The 14318-nt window shown below is 41.8% G+C and overlaps 1 protein-coding gene and 1 long non-coding RNA gene across 2 annotated transcripts in view; one reads left to right on the plus strand and one right to left on the minus strand.

Annotated features, from left to right (window-relative positions):
- Window positions 1-1346: 1346 nt before the first annotated feature.
- LOC115559002 (nuclear body protein SP140) overlaps window positions 1347-14318 on the plus strand; it is a 37203-nt gene continuing 24231 nt past the window's right edge. Inside the window, exons 1-4 of the mRNA XM_030377595.1 lie at window positions 1347-1458; window positions 4976-5144; window positions 9350-9466; window positions 10467-10600. Coding sequence (XP_030233455.1) covers window positions 5102-5144; window positions 9350-9466; window positions 10467-10600 — 294 coding nt within the window. The 5' untranslated portion in view covers window positions 1347-1458; window positions 4976-5101. The remainder of the gene's footprint in view (window positions 1459-4975; window positions 5145-9349; window positions 9467-10466; window positions 10601-14318) is intronic.
- Window positions 2947-4611, minus strand: LOC115559010 (uncharacterized). The gene is made up of 4 exons (XR_003979403.1): window positions 4401-4611; window positions 4156-4258; window positions 3693-3722; window positions 2947-3608 (listed from the first exon to the last, which is right to left on the minus strand). It is a non-coding gene; the product is annotated as an uncharacterized LOC115559010 (long non-coding RNA).

The following is a 14318-nucleotide window of genomic DNA, read 5'->3' on the forward strand; positions in this document are numbered from 1 at the left end:
AAACCGTTACTTTATGTAACCTTTAATGATATCATCTTGTTAGAAACACGTATATCTGAGAGCCAACCCGGTCGACTAAAGCATACGTTGACAGTGTACGTTTTCGTGAACCCTGGATTACGTCGCATTTCAACATAAAATACACACACACACACACACACACACACACACACACACACATAATGCATTTCGCTGCTTAAGCAGCAACATATATTATATTCCCTCAAATATTATTACTTTCAAAACATTGGCCAGAGTGGAATATCTTTTTTATTTGGGCTGCTTCTAGGACATTTTGGGTGGATTTTGAACGGTATGTGGACGTTTTTTGCCGGACCTGGCAACCCTGCGCTGTTGCCCGAGGGGCTGAAATGCTCCGGAACAGATCTGGATCCACTATGGCCAAAAGACTTGTATGCCCCCCCTCCCCCCTTAAATAAATACTATGGCAGAATAAAGAATAAATTCATGCATTATCATTCAACTTGAATATGTGTTTTTACAGTCTAGCGTGGTCCAGGGATGACGTATGTTGGCCAACCCGGAAGCGTCGCCCTGGGTTCCCTTGACAAAAAGCCAAGGGGGTTTCCATTGGATTTTGGATTATTGCAGAAAAATTAGCATCTTTGAAGCACCCCCTCAAAAACTGAAAATAAATAAATAAATAAAAATATCCTTGCTCCAAAGAACGAAATGTAAACCAATGCATTCTGAATGGGAGTGTTTCTCCGATTTTTCCATGCTACACAGAACGAAATGTAAACCCATGCAAATAAAGACTTCATGGTCATAATAATTTAAATATCATTAATTTCCTGAGGGTGGTATTCTATTTTTTTTCTGGGCTGCATCCAGTCACTTGACCGTCATGGTGGCTATGGTGGTTGCTATCGACCGCCCCCTCATGTATGTGTGTAGCCTACGCAAGGGTTCCCCCCCTCCCTAGCTGCTTCTGAATAAATCACACCTCAAAGTTCACGTGTTTCCTCTCACTGCGTGCGAAATGAATCGTTACCACCTACGTAGACGTCTACTTGAGACTATACGTGCCACATGGTTATCATATTTGTAACTACAGACGGAATTGCAGACGGAACTATTCAAATTGAGCCCTTTGGATACACTCGACGACCGCCAACTTCAAGGGTTTTTCAGGCGCAGTAAGACAGAAATGTCTTGCATGGATAAGCCACAATCACTTTTAAAGTAACTGCGGGACGACAAGCTCATTCTTGAGGAGAAATTTCAGGTGAGACTAAAAGTATCTCGGATCAAAGAGCCATGAGTGTGAGGATAGTTACGTATTGTAACTCTAGATTCTATGAGTAGCCTATAGGCGCAGCCTTTTAAGGCGGTAAAAAACATTTGAAATCGACAGAAATGTCTTGCATGGATAAGCCACAATCACTTTTAAAGTAACTGCGGGACGACGAGCTCATTCTTGAGGAGAAATTTCAGGTGAGACTAAGTATCTCGGATCAAAGAGCCATGAGTGTGAGGATAGTTACGTATTGTAAAGGTGCGGCCACACCAGACGCGTATCTCGCGTACTTCGCGTATGAAATCGCCATTTTCTCCATAGGGAACCATTGGTTTAGGCGCGTATTACGCGTATTACGCGTATTTCGCGTATTAAGCAACATTTTACGCGCGTATAGCGCGTATATTTACGCGCAATACGCGCTATACGCGCTATACGCGCGTATATCGCGTATATCGCGTACATTTCAAAAGAGTTCAAAAAATTGAACTTTTTACGCGAAGTACGCGAGATACGCGTCTGACGAGACACGCATTGCCCAATCAGCGTTGAGCTTGACCCGACGTCACTGGCAGAGAGTAGTGAGCTTGGACAGAAGCATACGGCCGACATCTTCCTTTTTTCTGTGTGGAAATAGTAACATAGTTACGCCATTAAATGCTTTTATGGAAACATTTCTAGCGAGAAATGTGCATTTTACTTTCATAATGTTCACTCGGTGAATGTGAAGGATGTTTGGTTTGATAGTTATGACGAAGAGGGAACGCTCCGTTCACTTGCATGGACAGAGTCTCTGGTTACTAAGCAACCTCAACGTCTTGGCGGACTATTTCTCTGCTGGGAAACACACCAGACACACCATGTGAAGTTATTTAACCCGATTATTGTTATTTATATCCGAGATTATTTAATCTAACCCGATCTAAACTCTATCACCCAAACACGGCGGCGTTGGGGTTTCCTACCTCGGACTCCAGCGCAGCCACGGCCGACAACTTTCTTTATTCTGGGTGGAAATAGTAACATAGTTACGCCATTAAATGCGTTTATGGAAACATTTTTAGCGAGAAATGTGCATTTTACTTTCGTAATGTTCGCTCGGTGAATGTGAAGGATGTTTGGTTTGATAGTTATGAGGAAGAGGGAACGCTCCGTTCACTTGCATGGACATGGACTCATCTAGGCGAGTGACGTAGGCGCGTATAGCGCGTATAGCGCGTATTGCGCGTATGCGACCATTTTTGACACAAAATGGTCAAGCAACATTTTACGCGCGTATCTCGCGTAAAAAGTACGCGAGATACGCGCGTAAAATGTTGCTTGACCATTTTGTGTCAAAAATGGTCACGTACGCACAATACGCGCCATACGCGCATACGTCACTCGCCTAGATGAGTCCATGTCCATGCAAGTGAACGGAGCGTTCCCTCTTCGTCATATATAAAAAATAATGCACCCGAACCGCTCATTTAAAAATATGCTCTTGATTAGCTTAATCTTGATATGCTCTTGATTAGCTTAATCATAGCCTTACGTGAAACTGACATCCCTGAGTCATATGCATTTAAGAAAAGAAGCCTATTACAATTTTTACAATGACATAATGCATATAGCAGTTTAACGTGGGGAACCTGCTTAAGTTTAGCCTACTTTATCCCTTTAACAAAAAGACAGCAGATAAATAATTAAAGAATTAAAGACAGCAGTTTAATAATTCAAATAATTGTATTGAATACATATTGAAATTGATCGCTTGCTGCATGTTTCTAGGTCCTGCATGAGATAGAAAACAATGAATTAAACTAAATATTAGGCTACTGATAGAAACTGATAGACAAGAACAATGCCACTAACAGGAGGATAGTGAGAAAGCCTTCATATTATAGCGTTCACATTAAAAGCCTTCATTTTATATATATTTGCCGGTCTTCAATACATGGATTTCTCAGGTACGTCATCGCTGTTGCACTGTGCAAACTCGGGGCAGAAAGAAGCAAGCAACATCTACTAGCCTGAGTATTAAGTGACTGTTCAGTGTGCATCTCAAACGTGTGCATCTCAAATGTGGCAGGTCGTAAAGTAATGTAAGCATAGATAGCACCTTAAAAAGCAGCTTTCATCTTGCATCAAATAATTAGATAGACAAAGGCTCAAATATCCAAAAGGTATGTTTGGGAATATGTTGAGGGTGTGTCTGCAAGCCTTCCTGGCTATAGACGGGGGGTTAGTAGGCTAACCACAACTAATAAACAATACATTTAAACTGGGCTTTCTGATAGTCATTCTATAATGGTAGATGACTTTCTGCCCCGGATTGGCGTGCCCAGGCACAAAACCTGCTCAAAGCCTGAAACAGACAACACAAACTTGTTTGCATTTTCAGAATCTTTTGGACTAGAAACCTTATTTGATGATAACAAAGAAAACTGACCTTGGGGTCTGGCTCTTCCACGCCCATGGCCTGATAGAATACAAAGGCATAGTTACAAAGGCAGAGTTACAACAGATATGTTCATGTTTAAGACCCGACTTCAATGAAGATCTCGTGTGAACCGTGATTTACAACGGTTTTTGTTTACCGCGAAAAGAGAAAGATCTCGCGTGGACCGCGATTTAGAATAGAACAAGTTACGCCTCCTAGTACAAGTTACGCCTCCTACTACAAGTTACGCCTCCTACTACAAGTTACGCCTCCGTCTTGCAGGACGGAGACAGATACTATTGGATTTCAGTGGCAACTCAGCATCATCAACAACCCCTACGACCAAAATCAAACAATGAGGATGCGCTCTTTTATTGGTAATAAAAGGTAATAAAAGGTTCTGAAAGATGGCATATCCATGTAGCTTACTAATGAATAAAATGCATACAAAAAACGTTGACATATGACCCACTATGTTCTGCTCCATATTCATCCGGTTCATATACGTCACGTTTTCTGGAACGCCGCCATTTGCACGACCGATCTTGCCAAGTATGGCCGCCCACACCACTCATCTGAATGTTAGAGAGGGACAGAGATATTATCGATTTTAGGCTCCGATCCTTATTTGTTATCCCCAGTTATTTTTTAGTCCATTACTATGCTTGCCTCAAATCAATCTTCATGACATATATATTTATTTAGTCCACAACCCACCGCAGTGAAGTTCGTTTTAGGTTGGATATTCCACGGATATTCAGTCCAGTTCCAGCCGCGACTTCACGGAGATTTGCCCGGTAATAGCTGCAGGAAAACGGTTAGCACACCGCGCAGAGCCTCGCGGCGAATCGCTGGAAACTGATTTAGGGACCGTCAATACATTTCTCATGTAAATATATCAATACAAAATACTTCAGTTTTTTCAATAGCTTCCATGCCATGTGACCCAGTGACTCCAAACCAGTATCCAATTGTAGAACTAAACCCTGAGAATAGGACACACCACTTTTTATGTTATTTTAGTGCTTCCTCTATTTTATATGAATATTGATATGCAGGAATTATCATATTTCTTTCAATAGCTTCCATGCCACGTGACCCAGTGACTCCAAACCAGTATCCAATTGTAGAACTAAACCCTGAGATTAGGACACACCACTTTTTATGTTATTTTAGTGCTTCCTCTATTTTATTTTATATGAATATAACATCTCAAACGTCCACGAAAATCGCTTACCTCAATTTCATACCCCTCGATGTTAATAAAAAACTTTTCTTCCTCCCATCTCCAGGAGATGATCCGTATAAAGAGCAAGGAAGTAATGCAGGACAACGTATATTAACTTCTGAACTGGATCGAGACAGAGCGACCCTGGAACATCAGGTTGTTCTGGATCTGCTTCTTCAAGGAATTCATCATGACCCAGTACCCCACTCTGAAGCGGCTACAAGTCTCTCTTCGTAAGTCCCTTCGATGGTCAGAACCCTGCTGTGGATGGGGGGGGGGGGTGTGATTGTGCCCGGTCCGCGTACGCACCAATAGATGTCACACACGGCGGTCCATCGCGCTCCTCTTCCTCATTCAATACAGACGAGTGAAGGAAAGAGCTGCGTGTGTGTTTTTCTCATTCTTCTCCCGTTACTATTCCCTTTTTTAAGAAAATTACCATTTGCAAAACACTGTATATTTATGAACACATGTTGAAAGTTTGAATGTTATCTGGGCACTTTATCAGAACTGCCTCTTATCATTAGTAATATTTTATGTTTACAGAAATATTTAATTTATATTTTATATATTTTACATTTTATGTTATGTTACAGGTTACACTATTTACAATGGCAGGGCTTGCCATAATGCCTTTTTATGTAAATCGATTTAAATCGGAAATCTGTTTTTTTGTGAAGAAATCAGGGATTTTTTTTTTAGGCCATATCGCCCAGCCCTACCGTGTGGACGGGGCCTGGAAGACATGTTAGATGCACTTTGGGAGATACACCCGCGGATGAGCAGTGGCACGTTTACTTTAGGTGGATGTTGGAGGTTTACTTTCTCGTGGATGTTGATGGATATTGCACAGATACATCGATCTTACTATGAAACTACTTCTTTGAGTGTAACTCCCTCTGTATCAGCAATCGGCGCAGCTTGGAAACAGATCTGTGATATCGTCTATACAGCTATTTAGAGTAATAGTTTATACACTTAATGGTCGGAGTGCTAGCTTGTGGAGATTGACATGACAGGGGCTGGTTTCCTATTCAAAGGTAACCTGTGGAAATCTATGATTACCCCAGCTGCCTTGGCCCTATATAATTCATTACTGCAGCCAGGGGGAATGCAGTATGATCCTCCTGTAGACCTGGTTGTTTGCTTTTCCGTAGCAATTTCAGCGAGCCTCAGAGTCTGACTCATTGCCTGCTACGGCTGCTAGAGCCACAGAGTAGGAGTAGGTTACCATGCCAATGACGTAGCTGATTGTCGAAATCTAACATGGCGGCGCCCCGTAACTTAAACAACACTTTCATCGAACAATTGTATCCCTTTTAGTAAGTTCAGTCATTTTTAGTAATTGTACCAATGAGAAAGCAGAAAATACATCTGTTACATGAACTAAACTTCAATTTTCAGTTCCATTCATCTTTAATGATTTGTTTGAAATCAATCTGTTTATTTCAACAACTGCGCCATACACATTCAACATCAAAATTATGTCAACGTGGGCTTAGGCTGATAGGCCTACATGCGCTGAAAACAGATTGCAATTTATTGTACTGTACACAGCCTTCATGACGGTGAACTAGAGTTCATTTGTAACGAGGAGTACTCGAGTACTCGATTCCTCACGCCCATCCCTAGTATATATGTGTGTATGCATCACCCATCATGATGCTGGTTCTGTTTGTCTGTTTTTTGTCCATATTTTAATTTTATTAGCACTCTGCATTTATTGTATTTATTGCATTGTCATTTCTAAGACAGGCAAACTCGAGTTTGCATATACACACACAAACAAAGTTTTCTGAAGCAAATGTATCAATTTTCTGTGCGGCGCCACTAACGCATGCCGTGGGCTAAATTGATATGTAACTTACTTGCTCCTTTTAAGTATAACATTGCTTGGGGAGTCCAATTCCTCCACTGAAAAGGGTGGAAAGTGCTTACAACTCTCTGCTAGTTAGCGATCTATCTCTTCTCTACATGTAGTTGTGTTGCGCGAATGCTGCTGAGGGAGGTAGCCTATTTGATAGGCTACCTGTGGTGACGAGCAGGGGACGCTCGACCGCGACAAACTGGCAAAAGGTGAGCCGGTAACAGCCTGATTAGGGGCTGGAATGTGTGATCATTTTATTCCTGTTCCAAGGGTTTAGTTTATACAAAGTTGTGTACAGAAACACGGCAATGGAATTTATGTTTTGTTATTTATGTGAAGGAACTAGTCTTGAAGTTTTCAGTGTGGTGTAAGTTAATGAACTAATAAGACTACAAAATGAGCCATAAAGGAGTAAAAGACTGTTTTCCTCCTTGGTTTAGGGGATAGGGGTCAACTTTAGGGGTCAACTTTCTGTATAATTAACATTAAAGATTAATTATTATGGTTTTCATTTGAAATGTTGAAAATCAAACCAGGTATTGCATTTGAAAATAAATAAATCTATAACATTAAAAAATGAAAAGACATTGGTTACACTGGAAACAGTAACCAACTGGAGGAAAGGGAAAAACCAAACAAGATGGGGTTCTTATTTGTCTCTTCAGGTTAAACAGAGTGGGCTTGACCAGAGATTTTAACGCAGTTTACAGGGGTTTGAAAAACAAAGAAAATAGGGATGCACCGAATATTCGGCCACCGAACATGTTCGGACGAAAATGGCCCAAAACATAATGTTCGGTTTCGGCCGAAGGAGTAAAAAGGAGTAAAAAGTAAAAAGGTACATTGCGCCGGATAGGGCCCGTAGTGTTGATCAGCAGAGAAATAGTCCGCCAAAGACGTTGACATCGCTTAGCAACCGAGGACGCTGGGGTTGATAAGTTAAAGAACTACTTCCGGAGTAATACGATAGAAAAAAAATAAACTTTCCCTGAGAGCGGTCATCATAGAGTGGCGAAGTCACGCCCTTTCCGGTATAGTCCATGGGACCTATGAGATCGAAAAATATGAATGGGTCTCAATGGAGAGAAAGTAATTATTATCTGGTCCCAGTCTTTATATGCCCTGGATTACACATATGTTGTTTGTGGATTTAAATGATAATTTTTTCATCATCTACTGGAAGGGGCGTGACTTCCCCACTCTATCATATGCTTTGCTACGGTGAATTATCAAAAAATAATTCACCACCGGAAGTTGTGAAGGCCCATGCAAGTGAACGGAGGAGCATTCAACAGCATTGAGAAGGGCCGTGTACTAAATAACGATGGTCACATTCATTATTCGATTTTCTACGTGACTCCGGCTATTCGACGATCGTTGCCAATCCCTAATTACTTGTGTGCATGTTTGTGTCCTTTAATATGTGAAAGGACAGTAATTTAACAATAAGTACGTTGAGTATATCCAATTAAATTATTGTAAATTATTGGAGAACTAATTGGCAGTGCTTTTCTTACTGTTAGAATCTTAGAAACAGCTCACCAGCTCTATTGTCAGTAACCTGAGCCATCTCTTCTAAAACCCCAGGCTCCTTCCAGTTTCTTTTTTCTTTTGAGGACTGTTTTCTTTTTTAAGTAAAAGATGTAGTAAAACAATAAGCACATTGAGTATTTACAAGAAAATAAGATAAGATAAGATAGGATACAACTTTATTAATCCCCGTAGGAGAAATTTGTTTGTTGCAAAAACAGCCCAGCAGCAGTGGAAGGACACAGTATAAATTGACAATGCAATAAATAAAATAAATACAGAGTGCTAATAAAATTAAAATAGGGACAAAAACCAGACAAACAGAACCAACATCATGATGGGTGATGCATATACATAAACTAGGGATGGGCGTGAGGAATCGAGTACTCGAGTACTCCTCGTTACAAATGAACTCGGTTGGTGGACAGGCAAACTCGAGTTTGCATATACACACACAAACAAAGTTTTCTGAAGCAAATGTATCCATTTTCTGTGCGGCGCCACTAACGCATGCCGTGGGCTAAATTGATAAATAACTTACTTGCTCCTTTTAAGTATAACATTGCTTGGGGAGTCCAATTCCTCCACTGAAAAGGGTGGAAAGTGCTTTCAACTCTCTGCTAGTTAGCAATCTATTTCTTCTCTACATGTAGTTGTGTTGCCCGAATGCTGCTGAGGGAGGTAGCCTATTTGATTGATTCGCTGAAGTATCCAATCATGTGGTGATAACAAAAAAGAAAAGCGATACCATTGGCCTGGTGCGCATACTGGTGCGACCCGAGGGCGAATTTTCTTGCGCCAATGAATAGCTGTGTCTCTGCTTGTTAGACAGCAAAAAGTTAGCGAGCGCCCTCTATTGACCCACCGCCACTGTTATTGACTGAAATTATGTGTTTCATTCAGTCAGGTTTGTCGCTTTGCTATAAAGTACCACTTTAAGAGAAAGACGGTGGTACATTATTATGTATCATTGAATTTATCATATTTTTTCACCCTGAATAATATGAATTAATATGTTTTTTGTTATATTCCTGAGCCTAGGCTCTCTGCCGAATGGGGAAAATGCGGAGATCTGGACGTTGGATAAGTACAGGCACCATCTGCCTATTACCTGTGGTGACAAGCAGGGGACGCTCGACCGCGACAAACTGGCAAAAGGTGAGCCGGTAACAGCCTGATTAGGGGCTGGAATGTGTGATCATTTTATTCCTGTTCCAAGGGTTTAGTTTATACAAAGTTGTGTACAGAAACACAGCAATGGAATTTATGTTTTGTTATTTATGTGAAGGAACTAGTCTTGAAGTTTTTAGTGTGGTGTTTGAGTTAATGAACTAATAAGACTACAAAATGAGCCATAAAGGAGTAAAAGACTGTTTTCCTCCTTGGTTTAGGGGATTCATGAGTCAACTTTCTGTATTATTAACATTAAAGATGAATTATTATGGTTGAAATGTTGAAAATCAAACCAGGTATTGCATTTGAAAATAAATAAATCTATAACATTCAAAAATGAAAAGACATTGGTTACACTGGAAACAGTAACCAACTGGAGGAAAGGGAAAAACCAAACAAGATGGGGTTCTTATTTGTCTCTTCAGGTTAAACAGAGTGGGCTTGACCAGAGATTTTAACGCAGTTTACAGGGGTTTGAAAAACAAAGAAATTAGGGATGCACCGAATATTCGGCCACCGAACATGTTCGGACGAAAATGGCCCAAAACATAATGTTCGGTTTCGGCCGAAGGAGTAAAAAGGAGTAAAAAGTAAAAAGGTACATTGTTCTTAAATACTTGCTATAATGTCTGCTGGAATGTTAGAAAACGTTCAGTATTAAATAAATATTTTGTATCAATTTTGTAATCGATTTTTTTTTTTATAGAAAAGCAAGACAAAAAAGTTTATAAAGGACATTTAATTGTTAGATTTATGCAATGGTGAAAAATTAAAGCAAAATGAATGAAAAACATTAAAAGACACATTCGGTATTCGGCTTCGGCCTTTGGCTAACTGTTTCAGTATATTCGGTTTCGGTTTTGGCCAAGAATTTTCATTTCGGTGCATCCCTAAAAGAAATGCAAAGTTAAGTTCTAGTTTATTTTTTAAACCTATTTTCCACCTTCAAGCAGTTTTTACCTTATGACTGTCTCTGTGGTTTCAGTGGAGCCGTGCATCCGGAGCAACAACGAGTGGTACACACCCATAGAGTTTGAGAAGCTGGCCGGCAAGGAGAGCTCAAGAAACTGGAGGCAGAGTATCCATTTCCAGGGCCCCCCGTTAAAAGAGCTATTGGAGGTATTTAAAAGGAAAGCCAAACCCTAAAACAAATGATTGTAGGGCACGAAAGACCCTCTAGTCTTGTGCCACGTTATTAATTGATGGCAGACTTGGTCCAGTCAAGCACACATTTAAGACCTTTCTCCTCCCACACACTCAATGTAAAGTGGGCTGTGATGGCTTTGGCCCACCACAAACCCAGCCTCCACCTGCTTTGGTACCACAATGATAATGTTGAGATATCTGATGTACCACATGTTTAGTGCCCCCAGTTGTCAAATGTTGGTATTATGTATCTGACATTTATATGTCCTGCTTAAAATCTTACTGCAGGGAAAACCATAAAGGAGTAGAAGCCTACCCCAAAACTAAAATTATTACTATTTCATGCAAAAAATCGTTAAATCTATCAGATGACAGAAGTGATGTTAAGTATATGGATCTCGAAATCTTGACATAAAAGGATAATTAATATAATAATAATGTATTAAAATACTAATTCATATATGGACTCACGACTCAAGTAAAAAGTGAAGACACCTATGCCTGAACAGCAATAAAGCCACCCCTAATTAAAAAAAAAAGTGTCTGTGAGACGGCATGTTTCACAATTTTACATTTACGTTTACATTTAGGGCATTTAGCAGACACTTTTATCCGAAGAGACTTGCAATAAGTACATTTGTCATAAGAAGTGAAACAATATATCGCTGTCAGTACAGTAAAGATGTTCATAGAGCCAAGTGCAAGTACTAACAATCGCTAGGCTAACCCATTCCCCGTGTACAGCAATGCTAGCAGCTATTGCAGATGTTACACAATTAAGTACTATGAATAAGTGCAATGTAGATTAAGTGCGTACAATAAGTGCGTACATTAAGTGCCAGGACGTACAACATACAATGGTGGCCGGAAGGGGCTGGGTTGCTAGGCAGAGTCGAGGTGAACTCTGAACAGGTGAGTTTTGAGTCTTTTGCGGTAGCTGGTGAGCGACTCTGCGATCCTGACATCGGCAGGGAGCTCGTTCCACCACTGAGGTACCAAAACAGAGAAAAGTTGTGACTTTGTTGATCGACATTTGCTTGCTCTTAGCGGTGACGGTACCAGACGTCCAGCTGAGGTAGTTGAGCGGAGGGATCGAGCTGGGGTGTGTGGCTTTACCAATGCTTGGAGTTAGGCAGGGGCAGTTCCAATCGACTGCCTTGTATGCCAGTACCATCATCTTGAATCTGATGCGAGCTACTACAGGGAGCCAGTGGAGGTCCCGGAAGAGGGGGGTCACATAGGAAAACTTCGGTAGGTTGTACACGAGGCGCGCTGCCGCATTCTGGATGCTTGATTGCAGGGGAGGGGAGAGGACTTCAAGGGGAGAGAAAAAGCAATAAAGTCATGGTCAGACACGGGGAGCAGGCTAACAGAGAGAGCAGAGGTGCCGCAGGACCTTGTGAATATCAGGTCAAGTTGGTTCCCGGCCCTGTGTCTGCGAGGAGAAGGGGAGAGTGTTAAGTCAAAGGTGGCGAAAAAGTTGGTTAATTCAGGTGAGTGCAACTTCTCTGGCAGGGTGTTGAAGTCGCAAAGGATAACGAGTGGCGTGCCATTTTCAGGAGAGCAGCTGAGAAGGGCATCCATCTCGTCGTATAAATCATGAAGGGGACCTGGAGGGACGGTAGATCACCAAAATGAAGAGCTTGATAGGAAGGGTGGTTAGTGACAGCGTGGAGTTCAAATGCAGATCTGGCCAAGTGTTCTAGTGGAAGGACCTGGTAGGACTAAATCGGTGAGATGAGGAGTCCGGTCCGTCCTCCTCGCCCTGATGGTCTTGGGGTGTGTGAGAATGAGTAGACAGTGGAGAGGGCAGCAGGAGTAGCAGAGTTCTCTGGAGTGATCCAAGTCTGTCAAAGCCAGGAAGTGGAGGGTCATGAAGGACGCGTAGGCCGAAATGGCGTCTGCCTTCTTGACCGCTGATTGGCAGTTCCAGAGTCCTCCCATCACTTCAAGGTCAGTGTAGGCAAGGGTCGGTGGATGGCACAGATTGGATGGGTTGCTGCGCCGAGCAGAGGATCTATGGTGGCGTCGTCTATGAGTGGAAGTCCTGACGATGAGTAAAGTACGACACATTGATACAATAGGGTGTAATAGCTAGCCTTTAAATGCACAAGGTAGCTCAGGCAGCCGTAGCTCCGCTCACCATGCAAGCCTATTGTCACCTTGTGACTGAAAATAGTCTCAACGACCTCTTACTAAAAAACAAAACTAACAGCGCCAATAGGGTTAAAGTTAGTACAACCAATTGTAATGCTAAACACTAGAGTTCTTAGTTTCAAGACTCACCTACAGCCAGATATGACACAACCTTCTTAAAGATCCCATGCCATGCTATTTTATGGATGCTTTAATATAGGTATTAGTGGGCCACAAACACAGTATTCAAAGACGTTCCCGAAATTCAGCCGTGGTGCAGAGTTACCGCCACTCCGAACCAGTCGCACATTGAGCTTCCCCCAAATGCGCTGTTTCGGTGGGCGTGTCAAGGAGGGGGGTGGGGGTGTGGCCCTGAGCAGCTTGTAGCCACAGTACCATGCGCTCTGTTTGCGGTGGATGTATCGCAATGGCTCGTAGAAACCCATATTATGCTTAGATATCTATATCATATAATATATCGTCGCTGTCCGATGAAACTCGCGTACATCCAAAACGGTTACTTTTCAGGAAATGAAAAAAACACCCTAATTTCAAAGCAGTTGAACGTAGCGTTGTCATACTTGGTACGTCATCTTTAAATGTAGTCGTAATATTGCCAGTGTGATGGTATAGTTCACATTTTACCAAAATTGAGTTTAAATGGACATACGTGCATATTTTACAGTAACGGTGGTCGATACGCGTTCTTCCGATCATGAATGAGCAAGTCGCGTAGACTACGCTAAGTTTATTAATTGCCTACGTCCAACCTAAGGCTATTTAATAAGCTGAGCATAGCCTATTAATCTTGTCAGTATGAAAATCAGTGTACTGATTCATTGTCCCTTCATAATTATGTCTCCTGCTAACTATGAAGCGATAATGAATCAGTAGGCCTACACTAACAAGCTATACAGAGGTTGTAACGTTAGACCTACCCCGTAATTGTGTCACTCCTCCACTCCTTGACCTACGTCTCAGGCGACAAGGGGGAAACTTTTTCTAGCGATAAAGTTAGGCCTACTGTAAAGGAAAGCTATTGTCTCACCAGGCTATCATCAAAATAATATTTATTTGGCACTGTATAGCAGAAAAGAAAAGGAAAAATTAAGCTGCCATTTCACTAAAAAAAACACAGACACGCGCTACCGCTCGCTCTCCTCGCTCGTCCACTCACTCGCTGACGTCAATCACACACACACACACACACACACATACACACACTGCCATTCTCGCGCACACACATACGCTACTCGTAACACTATGCCTCGTTATGAAGGTCGGAATGAAGCGGCCACCGATTATTGACAGGATGGGTACTTTATTCTACCGGAATCGTTCGCTTCTTCACTAGACAGTGTCTAGTGAAGAAGCAGAGACGCACTAGACAGTGTCTAGTGAAGAAGCGAACGATTCCGTTCACGATTCCGGCAGACCAGATTCCGGCAGACCAACTGCCGGTCAAATCAGACAAAACGATAGAGACAGGGATCACACAAGCAATTTTTTTCGCGCTTGGCCCACTCTGGATAAATGTCGTTCATATCGCATATGA

The sequence above is a fragment of the Gadus morhua genome, chromosome 2, assembly GCF_902167405.1.
Source record: "Gadus morhua chromosome 2, gadMor3.0, whole genome shotgun sequence".
Lineage (NCBI taxonomy): Eukaryota > Metazoa > Chordata > Actinopteri > Gadiformes > Gadidae > Gadus > Gadus morhua.